Source organism: Choristoneura fumiferana, chromosome 17 (genome assembly GCF_025370935.1).
Source record: "Choristoneura fumiferana chromosome 17, NRCan_CFum_1, whole genome shotgun sequence".
Taxonomy (NCBI): domain Eukaryota; kingdom Metazoa; phylum Arthropoda; class Insecta; order Lepidoptera; family Tortricidae; genus Choristoneura; species Choristoneura fumiferana.
In genome coordinates this window covers 12,735,015-12,748,063 of record NC_133488.1, presented here as the reverse complement: position 1 = coordinate 12,748,063, position 13,049 = coordinate 12,735,015, and the positions used below count along the sequence as shown (strand labels likewise).

The 13,049-nt window shown below is 38.2% G+C and overlaps 1 protein-coding gene across 5 annotated transcripts in view; it reads left to right on the top strand.

Moving 5' to 3' along the window:
* Eip63F-1 (Ecdysone-induced protein 63F 1) overlaps positions 1-13,049 on the top strand; it is a 47,155-nt gene that overhangs the window by 31,076 nt on the left and 3,030 nt on the right. For all 5 annotated transcript variants that reach the window (XM_074099821.1, XM_074099823.1, XM_074099824.1 and 2 more), the window contains 3 exons: positions 2,315-2,458; positions 10,631-10,763; positions 11,238-11,386. In XM_074099821.1, the coding sequence (XP_073955922.1) occupies positions 2,315-2,458; positions 10,631-10,763; positions 11,238-11,386 (426 nt within the window). The remainder of the gene's footprint in view (positions 1-2,314; positions 2,459-10,630; positions 10,764-11,237; positions 11,387-13,049) is intronic.

The window sequence follows — 13,049 nt, the reverse complement described above, 5'->3', positions numbered from 1 at the left end:
AAAACGTTTAACGTAACATTTTATGTAAATAGTTTGTTAAATAATCATTTATAAATTGACGTTTTGTAAAATAACTAGTTTGAAAAATGAGTTATTTGGGTAATGGACATTTTTTAAATGATGATTTATCAATTGATGTGTTTGTAAAGTGACAAGTTTGTTAAAAGTATATTTATCAAATGATCATTTATGATATGAGCAGTTTGTGATATGAAGTGGTTGTGAGATGAATAGTTTGCGAAACGTTGTTTGTGAAATGATCATTTTGTTAAACGTTGTTTGCCAAATGGTAGTAAACCATTAGCAATAGAGATGACAGCAGGGTGTCTACTAGCGTATCGAGCACTCGGACGTTTACCTTACATTTTCTTAGTTTTCGCATTGAAATTGAAAACATTTTAGACGTTAATTAGTATAATATGTATGGGTCCTTCCAAGTAAAAGTTTTAGAATGGGAAGAACGCCAAGCTGTTGTTTTGGATTCATTGTTTTGTATCATTTAGTGCCAGCCGTCATTTCAGTTAACCTTTCAGTTATAATACATTTCCAACATTGTAAGGTGGTGCGAGAATTATTTAATGCTCAGTCAAGTGGAAAATAAAAGTTTTCTCGTGGAACCAACAAAGAGAAAGCATTTAAATTTTGCATTTTTAAATAAGTTACTCTTCTTTCTGTGACTGTTTTCAACGGATTATATTATTTAATTATATACTTAATCTAGATTATATAATTTAATAAATTTAATATTTTTTCTAATAAAATACCAAAAAATATTACAAATGAAACGGATACAAAATTCATATCTATTGTCAAGAAGTCATTAATATCTAAGGCGTATTATAAAGTTAATGATTTTATCATGGACAGGGATATTTGGAAATAATTCCGATCCGCATTAGCGATCCCTTCCAATAGCGAACCTACTGTGTTAAAAATAAAGTAGTATTTAATACTTGTGATGTATAGATATCATTTAATAATATTGTAAATCTGTTTAAAAAAATATACCTCGTTGAGTTTCTTGCCGGATTCTTCTCAACAGAGGTTTTTCCGAACAGTTGGTAGATTTTTTGACATTCATAAGTGCATGTTATAGCCTAAATTTAATAAAGATATATTTTGACTTTGACTATAATTATCGTGACGGAATGGGAAATAGTTACTTAGAATAATCTCTTTTTAATAAGCGAGATATATGTGATATCTAGAGTATTTTATGGAGGGATGGTGGTGTCCTCTCAGATTGGAAACTTAGATAACAAACAGGTCAAGATGTAGATACCTACCTACTTTTATATTACAATGATGATGACCATCTAACGTGTCTTAGATTCTAATTATCCGATTTCAGATTATCGGTATCGGACGCCGATACGATATCGGGGCAAGTAAAATGTATGAAATAAATAAATACCTGTTCATATTGTCCGGCCCGATATCGGATATCGGAGCCGACACCGATATGTTGGCGGCACCATCGGACGCCCGTGGGCTGTCGGACGATAATGTTTGTATGTTGTGCTATACGTTTAAATATCTAAATTGTCTCTGTGTGTGCACTAAGCTATCGAGCAAATGGCCGTATCGGAACGATTTTGTCGGGAATTATGTGAAAACAGCACATGGTGTCGGCTATCGGGTGTCGACCATCGTCGTCCACTACCGATATCCGAGATGTTTATATAGCGCCGTGTCTATGGGCATTCTATCTGTCGATAATATGAAGTGTAGGTACAACTATTAGTAACCGCTTCAAGCAGGTCACTTTTACAAGATTTCCCTCATTTTGATTTCCATTATTTTTCAAGTCAACGGTTTAATTGTGAAGATGCACTTGTCTCAGGACGGACCCATGCAGCCAAAAACTGTCAATTTTTAACGCCTTTATTTCAAACATAGTTTAAATCTTCTTACTATTTTACTAATATTATAAATGCGAAAGTTTTTATGGATGGATGTTATTTGGATGTTTGTTACTCTATCACGCAAAAACGACTTTACGGATTTGCATGAAATTTGGCATACAGATATAGATACCCTGGATTAACATATATACTACTTTTTATTCCAAAATAATGTATGATTCCTGTGGTATCAAAAAGTTATAAACTACACACATATTCCGCGCGAGCGAAGTCGCGGGCAAAAGCTTGTAATAGATATTTTGCATGCGTAATGTACAGTTAAAGTAACTAAATCACCATCGTACCAGGGGTACGTGATTCATTTTCCTCGACTGCACGGAATTGTTAAGGTCTCAGTGAAGAATCCTGATCCTGAATGAGAATAAACAGCCGACATGTTTTGCTTCCAGACCTCCGCACAGCCTTCGGTCTCCTGGACCGCGACAGCGACGGCCACGTGACCCCGGCCGAGCTGCAGTTCATGCTGCGCAACCTCGGCATAGAAGTCAGCGACGACCTCATCGCCGACCTCATCACGGACGCCAGTCGGACTGGTCAGTAGGTATTTCTCCTCACCAGAGCCCATACTTTTGATGCCGATGGCATCAATTTGACGTCACGCTGCATGATTCCGTAATTAGTATTGTCATAATTAATCATTTGTCAACCTGTCAAATAATCGGTACAGGACATAAACCTAATATTACTAGGCGAACCGACCTTGCTTGACAGCGTGACCGAAAGTGAGATGGGCCTGTCTGTGTAAATTTGTAAATTTCTGTGTGAGTTTTAGAGTTGCCCTCACTGCTAAATATGGGTTGTCGATAACCATAGGTACCGTATCCCCGGTATCCCCGTATATACGGTAGAAAACTTTATTGGAAGAATATCGATATAGGTATCGATAAAAAATATTCAAACTCTACGCCGTAAGTGCTCAAGTTCACGGATACAATATATTTTTATTTAACACAAGTATTAGAAATCAAGCCATATTTATGAAAAATACTGTTTACCGCTTCATCATCATCATGTCAGCCGAAAGTAGTCCACTGCTGGACATAGGCCGCCGCCGCCGCCGCCCCCGTTTACCGCTTCATATTAGCATATTAATAAGTAAATTTGAGAACACATTCAATGAAAATAAGAGCTGTGGAAATGGTACTTGTATATTTACCTGTGAAATGTAGGTATGTTTATTTGGGTTATTGCAGTAGGTTGTATCACAACTCAACACAGAACACGACACCATGTCACGCTGTCATTTTGATTTTATCTCTTTCCCACACATAGCTTATGCCGTAAGGATCGGTTTCTACCCTCGCACCACTGTTAGTCTATTTACACTAGTAATATTTAGTTTATGGTACAGGACGTCTTAGTAATTTTCGGGAATTCCCACGGGAATTTTACAAAATCCCCGAATTTCAATTCAACTGCTGTAGGTATCTTATGACTTACACGTGCGAAGCCATGATAAAATGAAGTGCATATATAAAAATACAATGAAATAAATAAAAATAACCAGAGATATTATGGCTATAATCTTACAAGGCTAAGGGGCTGTGTCACCACCAATTGATTAATTTTATCTGACGGATAAATGTGATGCCATCTCTGTTTGTTTTGTTCGAATAGACGGAGACGGCATCACATTTACCTATCCGTCAAATAAAATTAATTAATGGGTGGTGACATAGCCCCTTAGTCTTATAAAATGATAGCCATAATGTCTCTGGTTTTTTTTTCAATGGCAAACGAGCAAGTGGGTCTCCTGATGGTAAGGTAAGGTATACACCTGCAACACCAGGGGGATTACATATGCGTTGCCAACCTAGAGGCCTAAGATGGGATACCTCAAGTGTCAGAAATTTCACCGGCTGTCTTACTCTCTGGTTATCTATATAACCAGAACTAACAAGTACCTACAGAAGACTCTATTAGCTGACTTTAAAAACAAAAATGAAGTAGATGATATATAGCTGTGTTTATGCACAATTTACAGTGGCGTGGTGATACTCCAGCATTACTACAGAGTGCGTTCCGTGTCAAATGGACAGACAGTGTCACAAGCATGTTATTTTGTGCATTGCGTGGGTGTTACGCATTACACAGCGTCGCTCCACGACGGTTATACTCGTACATGCAGGAAGGAAGTCCCCAAATACCCAACGTAGTTCAACGAGTCAACCTTGTGTCTAATAAACACATTGATCATTCCATAATATCGTGGACCTGCGCCACTTTAATTTAAATTGAGACAATTACGTCAAACTGAATTTTTAGCTGTTGTTACGAATTAGAAAGTGAGCTCGCCAAAATAACTAAGAGCTCAGTCGTAAAAACAAACGACGCGGCGACGCCGTTAACCTTAGACTCGGTAACTTTAGATTGGCACTTGTACCCGCACAGCCTTCATTTAGGGGGGGTTAGGGTTATGTTAAAAAGTTGAAGACTTACTTTATGGTGCTTACCTACACAATTAGGCGCCAACTAACTAACAAGCTGCATTTAATGACCAAGAACGGTCACGCGAGAAATCAAGATGATCGCTGCTGGATATTTGCTCCAAAGCAGCAGCTAGTAAATAAATACAATAGAGAAAAAACACCGGCTGAAAAAGTAGTAGGTACTTATTCCAACAAAACAAAATACTCATTTAGTGCCAAAAATTTGCCCCAAAAAACTGACATATTGGCAGCAACAGGCGTTGAAAAGATTGAAATCGACGTTGTTACGCGAAAATTTACGTTTATTAATAATTCTTATCCTTGATGCTTGCTCGGAAGTGGTTATGTATCCCAAGTCCCAACGTTTTAACTAAAACTTTTAGATTTAGTCTAAAAGCACCTTCGTAATCGCATCGATCCAACTGCTTGTACTTTTTTGATTTGATTTCCTGCCAAATATGAGCACGTGCAGCGTGTTTCATGAAGAGAAGACGCCTCAGTCCCTAGAGTCAATGTGACTTGTTACATTGGAAGGAATCAAACGGACCGAGACCGAAATTCATCCACCGGCTAAAATTAAGACAGCATACGTTTAGATACGATAATTAAAGCGTGGGCATCCGTATTATTGTTGGCATGGATAAACGGTGTTGTTTCTTGCGTTTTACAAGTTAAATAAACACAAGTTCATTATATCGATGTGAAAGCATGGCGGGTAGGTACGACATTGTTTGCTAATGGCGATTTCACATAAACTGTAGAGCGAAGGGCGTGCGGTCGGCGGCCATAATGATGTGTGAGTTTGTTTGGTGGCCGGGGACGTTGACTGAATTTTGCTCTACTTGTAGCCATTCAATACACATTACGTACCCACTTTAAGAAAAACATAAGATAAGAGGACATTTAATCTGTCATCTCCCAGGATAACAGGATTAAAGGAATTTGGGCACAAATTTGTGCCTCTGGGAGAGGACAGGTTAATATATCAACAGCTACCTAGAGCAGATAGAGCGAAATTATTTTTGGAATCAATTATCATTGATGTACATACAATACAACCGCATCAATTTGCGTGCAACATTAACAAATTGATAACCTTCGACCTTCAACCTTTCCTTGGTACCAGCTTCTAATGAACTAGCACGCGACGCGACGCAAGCTGAAGTTTGTAGCTAGTTGGTATGACGGCAACAATGGTTAGAGAGTAGTGGTGGATGTAATAGAACAGAATGCATGTTTGATGGCAGCCGTGGCCCTGGCCTAGGCGCTGGGCGAGCGTGTTGTGTGACCTTACGGCGCCCCTAGCACGCAACGGCAGATTACGCCCGTCCAGCCCTATCGCCATCGCATCGCACTATGCTAATGCCATTTACTGATCACATCTTAGATTGCGATAGTTCACGGACTAAAAGAGCTATAATGGACTCAAAAGGGACTGACGTATACGTAGTACCTAAAAGCAGGTTAGGTGTTTAGACAGCAATCGATACTGGCGTAATGATATATGTAGGATTGACAGCTGCTCTTTCAAAAAAATATTTATAAAGTTTTTAGAATAAAAGTACTAGGATTATGCCTAAGTGCCTTCTTGCAAAAACAAACATTTCTAAGATTTTGGAATTGAAATAAAAAATACAAAAAGATTCCAAAAAACCAATCTTAATTTGATTGCTTAATAACGATATCTCTTGTCCGGGTGAGCGGTTAGTTCCAATGGAATGCCGAAAGTTTCTCGATGAGGGCTACGGTATAGATGTCGCTAGGGTCACTGCTTAAGTGGCTAAATAAGAAACAAACAAGCTGAGATATGTGGTGCATAGGGGAAATTCGTGTCTGTACCGTTGACCATCTGTGGTGTAGCGGTATAGCACGCGGTACAGAATACTGAGGCCCTGGGTTCGATTCCCAGTGCTGGTCTTATTTTTCTGGTTTTTCTGTGCTTCTATATTTCAGTTTGTATTTACAAACATTTCTCTCTTGACAGTCACATGGGTCACGTGAGAAGGTGGTTATGTAAAATATACGTCGTAACGTAACCATAATGATATAGCAAGGTTTAATGGCTAAATATTGGTAATAATGAGTATAATAAACACGAAAGAGGCAGGCTGAGGGTAAATCGCTGACGTCACCGCTTTAATGACGCTCCCTGCCATCGCGTAATTAAGATTTAACGACACCAGTCCGTTTTGTTTATTATTGGGTTTTATTTTTTTATGTAATGAACAGTTTCGTGATAATGAAAATAACTTAAGAACCGAGAACCCTTCAATTCTATCAGTCTTCAACATCGAGAAACTTTCTTGCTTTATAGGTTTAGGTATGATTTACAGTACCCGGCCATAAAGGTTACACATCGGTCTTTGGAAAGAGACTCGGCTAATTTCGGCTTCGTAGAGCGTTTTCACACACTACTTATGAGACGTGACGTTTGTCACAGTCGTTGTACAGGTGCAATAGAGTACGGACGCGTTTAGAGGAAAATATATAATAAAATAAAGATTTATTTAAAGGAGCGACCACACCGCTGCTTAAAAACGGTGACGGTACGGAATCGCAATGACGCATCGTATGCGCACCGTTTTAATCGGACGCCCTCCACACCGCAAGACTTTACCGCATGCTCTCTACCAAAAGTCGTGACGTTTACGGCACGTCACTGCGATTCCGCACCGTCTGCGTATTTTAAGCAGCGGTGTGGAAAGCATGCATGCAAGGAAAACGGTGCGCATACGATGCGTCACTGCTCACTGCGATTCCGTACCGTAACCGTTTTTTAAGCAGCGGTATGGCCGCTCCTAAAAATACGATGATTGATGGACGGTCGCCAGTGTTCGGAAATCGTCGTGAACAGCCAATTGTCTTTTTCCGAAGACCGCTGTGCAATGTTTATCGTCGTACTGTAGTTAGGTAATGGTTTAAGTGTAAAATAGTAAGTTATATACCTAACAAGTTTTAGGAGGGTCGATAGTTAAGTCGAGGGTAAAATGAGTTTTATGTACGATATATGTGCTTTAAAAAATATCTTTTTTTTCTTGTCCCAATTCTCCTCAACGGACGGAGGTTGTTTCGAGCCGATGCGATGGTAGATGGCTTTTTCATTTAGAGTGCTAGTTAGGTATAGCCTAAATTGAATAAAGATCTTTTGGCGTGACTTGACACTTTGGATAAGAATCAAATAGAAACATTGCAAATATATGTTTATTTAAAACCTTTTCATGTAAAAATAGAATTCAATGGAATTAAACAATGGTGTAAACAAAGCAATTTTTCACGATTACTCCGTAGCTACTTACATTTGAACGTTAATCCCGATCATATTTACATCTCAATGAACCCATCACTGTTTTTAACAATCATTGTATCATTAAATAATTGTGTAAATATGTTTATTTTATAGAATTAATTGGACGACGAAAATTCGTTATATTTGTCAAATTGACATGATAATTCTTTCCTCACCGAAGTCGGTCTAGTCTCTGGAAATTTAGTGCTGTACCTACAAAAATAATTATTTGATTGAATCAATCTTACCTATCGATAATTATGGCTGGCTCTGCAAATTGGGGAATTTTATAGGCTCAGGTCGTAGAATTATGTATACTTACCTATTAATTTATTTGTAGATATTAATTAAGTATTTGTGTTAATTGACACTATTTAATGAAGGTTTATATTGGTTTCCAATTGGACGATAAAATGATATTATAGTACATATTAAACTCCAATTCAATAGAATCTGACAATCCTGTAGACACTTCCAGCCTACTAATATAAACACCGGGCTGCCTAAGGCTTTGTGATGTGACTATTATTCTTTTTTGATTACTTTTAGATGATAATTACAACAACAGGGACATATATAATCAAGTGTGCCCACGATAGGGTGTCTTAAATATGTAGAAAATTGACAGATTCTATTGAATTGTACTTTATGTAGATTTCTACTTTTCATTTTTTTTTCTATTTACTAATATCATATTTACTGTGGAGTCCATTTTTGGACCAAAAAATCATTTGTAATCACTTCCCTGTGTCTACTCTCATACTCGTATGTGTTATTTATTCCAAATGTCCGCTATCTACATACTTACCAAATTTAATGCAAATCCGTCCAGCCATTCTGACTCTTTGCCCCACTGGACAGAAACTATATTTATAAAAAAAATAAGGCGGTTATATATAAATAAACATGTATTTTCATTTCGCTACTATTTTATCATCATAACTATAAATAAACATACAAATTGTAAATACTTAAATAATGAAATATGTATAAATTCAAAATAATATTTACTGCTGATGGAAGTATCTTAAGAGCATTCACATCACTAGAGCCAACGTCAGTCAGTCAGTCAGCCAGTCGTCAGTCAAGTGTCAATGTCAGTCACCACATTTGTTTACCAGATTGCTTAATTCCATTGAATTCGAATTAACCGTGTTTTTCTTGATTTCAACTTTCGACAGACGGCTCAGGTCATTGATAAAAATTGGTCAATTGCGGCACGGTCGCCTTAGCATCGGCTAATAACGCCTAGCAACCAAAAAACGCTTAAAAACACGTTTCTTGTATGACGACCCCCTTTAATTTGTAACTTTATTTTATTTTTAGTGTTGTTATTAGCGGCCACAGTAATACATAATCTGTGAAAATTTCAAGTGTCTAACTTTTACGCCTTATGAGATAGCCCTGTGACAGACGGACAGACAGACAGACAGACAGACGGACAGACAGACAAACACACACAGACAGCGGAGTCTCAGTAATAGGGTCTCGTTGGCACCCTTTGGGTACGGAACCCTAAAAACCAAGTACCTACCTCGTAAACTTTGTGGCTAATTGAAAAAAAAACTTTTTCACCTCAGCACCTCAAACAGGCAGGTTTTGCTATTAGACATCAGTGAGCAAAATCGCATTTGGCTTGTACTATTACTTATTCTGTGATTTGGCTAATAATCCTAATAAAATTATATTTAAAAGTTCAACAACATTTGTTATAAATTACAAGTTGATTGTTCAACCTTTTTAATGAATGACCCAAGATAAGGTTTTTGCAGTATTAAAAATATGGCATATATTACAAGAAGACTTATTTCAAATTACAATGCATGTTATGAGGTCTGGATTTGTATTCGTATCTACGTATCGACACAAAACCACTCTGCTTACCGGAGACTTTTGATCACAAGATGTAATGGCAACTGAACGTATAAATTTTTAAGTAAAGGTTTTAAATGTGATTATTATATTTGCTTCTTAATAATCGGATTATAAGTATTTGAAATTTTTTGTGTTTGTTTTATAAAGAGGTAAGTGTGGTTTAGGTTAGGTTAGGTTTCTAACTTTATATTAAGTTCTCGCTGCTGAGGTGAAAAGTTGTAAGTGTCACCAAAGTTTTTTTGCATCTCGCGTGTTTGAACCCCTCACTGATCTCAGGATTCTAACCTAGAATCACTCGTTACGCTCGTGATTCAATTATATGTAGAATCCTTCGCTTACTCGGAATTCAAAATCAACACTCGCAACAAAAAATAACTTTGCTCTCCTGTTGCACAAATAACTATGTCACTTCTCATGCTCGTAAAGTTGGTATTTATGCTGAATCTAGGCGACATAAAATTACTTTTTATGCTCTAGTGCATAAAGTTAAATCTTCATGTAATACCCAGGTAATCAGGTGTCAACAGCCACAAACAAAAAAGTATATATATTTTTTTTTAATAATTTTTATTTTATGTAAAATTAAAAATCAATCAATCAATAAAACTAAATATATAATTATATCGCAATTTATGAAAAATAAAAGGTAGCTATTAAATGAACAATTGTTTCCACTGTTCCTATTTCATTTTCTCTCAATCGAAGTGAAAAGCAGTGTAAAACTCGAGCATTAAACCGATTTTCCTCTCGACGTGTCTATCTATCTATGAACGTCTCGGTAAAATAGCTCGTTTTATGCTGTTGTTGTACAATTTACTATTTGAACCTGCTTTTGCTACATATGTATGAAATTTTAACATTGCTTTACTGAGCAGAATTGATTAGCTTAATTTTTGATAACCTTTTAAACAGTGAGAGTTGGCCATTAGTGTCTTAATAAAAATTAATTTCATTTGACCTGTTGAATGTTCTCTTAAAGTTAACGGATGTCAAAAACAACACGTTATATACATAATTAAAAGTTTAACCACCTTCGCTTCTCCCAAAAAAACTGACCGATATATTTTATGTTATGCTCATTGCTCATTTGTTAAAGTGTGTGCATATCTTTGCAGGCAACGGGTTAATAGATGAGAACGATTTCATGCAGTGGGTAACGAAGATACAGGCGATACAAGGGATGGACGTCAGCAACAGTGGGGGCGACTCCGAAGAGGAGATCACGAGGGACCTGCTGGCTGCCTTCAAGTGAGAATCTCGGATTGATATGAATATCAATAACAAATGCATCAAACTAGAAGCTTGTAACCTTTCGAAGCGCTATCTCTACCAAAGACTACCAGCACTACCAAAGACTCGACTGAGCACTTAATTTTTTTACGCGTCTTGTTAGTTATAATAGCTTACATGGTATCATCAAATGAACCCAGAATATTTCGTCTAGTAGTTAGGCAAGCACGAATGAACATACCTGGCAATAAAATCGTAGGATTTTTCATTGAAAATGTCTTTGACCCATTACACTTTGAATATCGTCTAAACGTAAGATAGAAAAATTTGTAAACTTCAATTAAATATTGGTGTTAATTTTTTACAAGGTAATTCAGACGAATTTAACCAACCACCAGCTAAAATATTCCGGATTCATATTATGATACCTTGTACAGAGTCCCTGGAAATAGACCGTTTTATCCCACTTATGGTCACGTTGGCTCGTTCCAGAGTGTTCGATCGCGACAACAACGGATACATCACACGGGATGAGCTGCGGACAGCGCTGGAGATCATCGGCGAGCCGGTTACGGACGCGCAGCTCAACCAGGTGCTGGCGCTCGGCGACATCGACCACGACGGACGGATCGACTATGAGGGTAACTATCACGGATTTTCCACCACCACGACACAACAATTGACTTGATTGTGTGAGGCTACAAACTAGTAGGGCATAGCTATTGCCAGTGTTGCCCTGCCATTGACGTGCAGTGGGTCAATTCCAGGGTAGGCAGCTGGTAGTTTGCGCCTGCAGCAGTACGCCACCCTTCCGCAGCAGGGTAGGCAACAATAGAGCTGTCTACCCTCAAAGCACGCCATAGAATGCCACAATAATGCCCTGCGGGAAGGGAACAGGAGACAAATGGAGCAACATGCTGCGGCACATGCCCTAAACAACTACGTGGAACGTCCCCAAGATAAAAGCCGCTTGCGCTTGGTCTCGGAGCGGGAACAAGCAACTTCACGCGTCACATAAAATGTAGTGGGACTACAGATGTGCAAGTTGCAGAAAGCTTCCTAAAAGTTGGGAAAGTTCTCGGAAATTTCTGGAAATTTTCACAACAAATATCTATAAGAAATTAAAATTTAAGAAACGGAAAGTTTAAATCCCCATACAAAATTGTGAAAAGTTTCCTCGAAATTTTCCTATATGAAAAATTCCGCAATTTTGGAAAGTCCTTTGGCACATCAGTAAGTGGGACACGTTACGGGACCAAGTGCAATGTTACAGCGTCACTTAGATTGAAGCTAGAAACACACTGACGCCGGAGGCGGAGCGGTGCAGCAGGCGCGGAGGCGGTACCGGTTGTAATATTCGAGCTAACTTGAAAGAGGCCACACAGAATACCGCGCCACGCTTATTTCCCGCGCGGTATTCTGTGTGGCCTCTCGAATATTACAACCAGTACCGCCTTCGCGCCGCGCCGCGCCGCACCGCCCGCCCCGCCACCGCTCTCTGTGTGTTTCAAGCTTGAGTGTTGCGCGTCATGTTGCGGGTCAAAATGTTTCTGATGTATTCGCCGCTTAAGGGACAAATCACAATTAAAGTGAAGATGCCAGAAAATGGACCATTCGTGTATTCACACGGGGTACATCATGAAGGAAATGTTTGATTAGGAGGGATGACAATATGTCACTGGACTGAGGAGGCCTCGCTATCAACATCAAACGGCGAGTAGGTTTTGGTTTAGGCGGACGCTTGTTTGCCGAAAATATGAGTTAGGTAACTCTTTGGGGAGGGCCTTTGTCCAGTAGTGCACGTCTTTTGACTGATATGAAGATGGTAATAATATAATATTGAACAGGCTTTATCAGAAGATATTTGAATACTTTACGCCCCATCAAGGCAGTATTTGTTATTTACCCGACTACCCAAAGGAGGGTTATGTTTTTCGAGCGTATGTATGTATGTATGTATGTCCATTTCTTTGGTCCTCGCTGCAGCCTAAACTCGGGACCCATTTAAATCGTGACGCTCAAAAACTCTTAGTTATGGGTCCCGACTGTTGAACTTTAAATTAGATACTTAATAAGAGTTCTAGACCACTAGGCTTATTTTCTTCCTTTCAGTTGTGGCAGTCGGGTTTTTGTTTTTTTTTTGTTTTTAATTTAATGTTCTATTTTACACTTTTTTGATATTTATGTGAAAACGGTATATTAAAAGTTTTATAACCCATATATATTTAGAATGGGCTAATTATTAGCTTTCATCTGATACCCATATTGCTACAATTTTTTTTTCAACCTCCGCCATTATTTTTT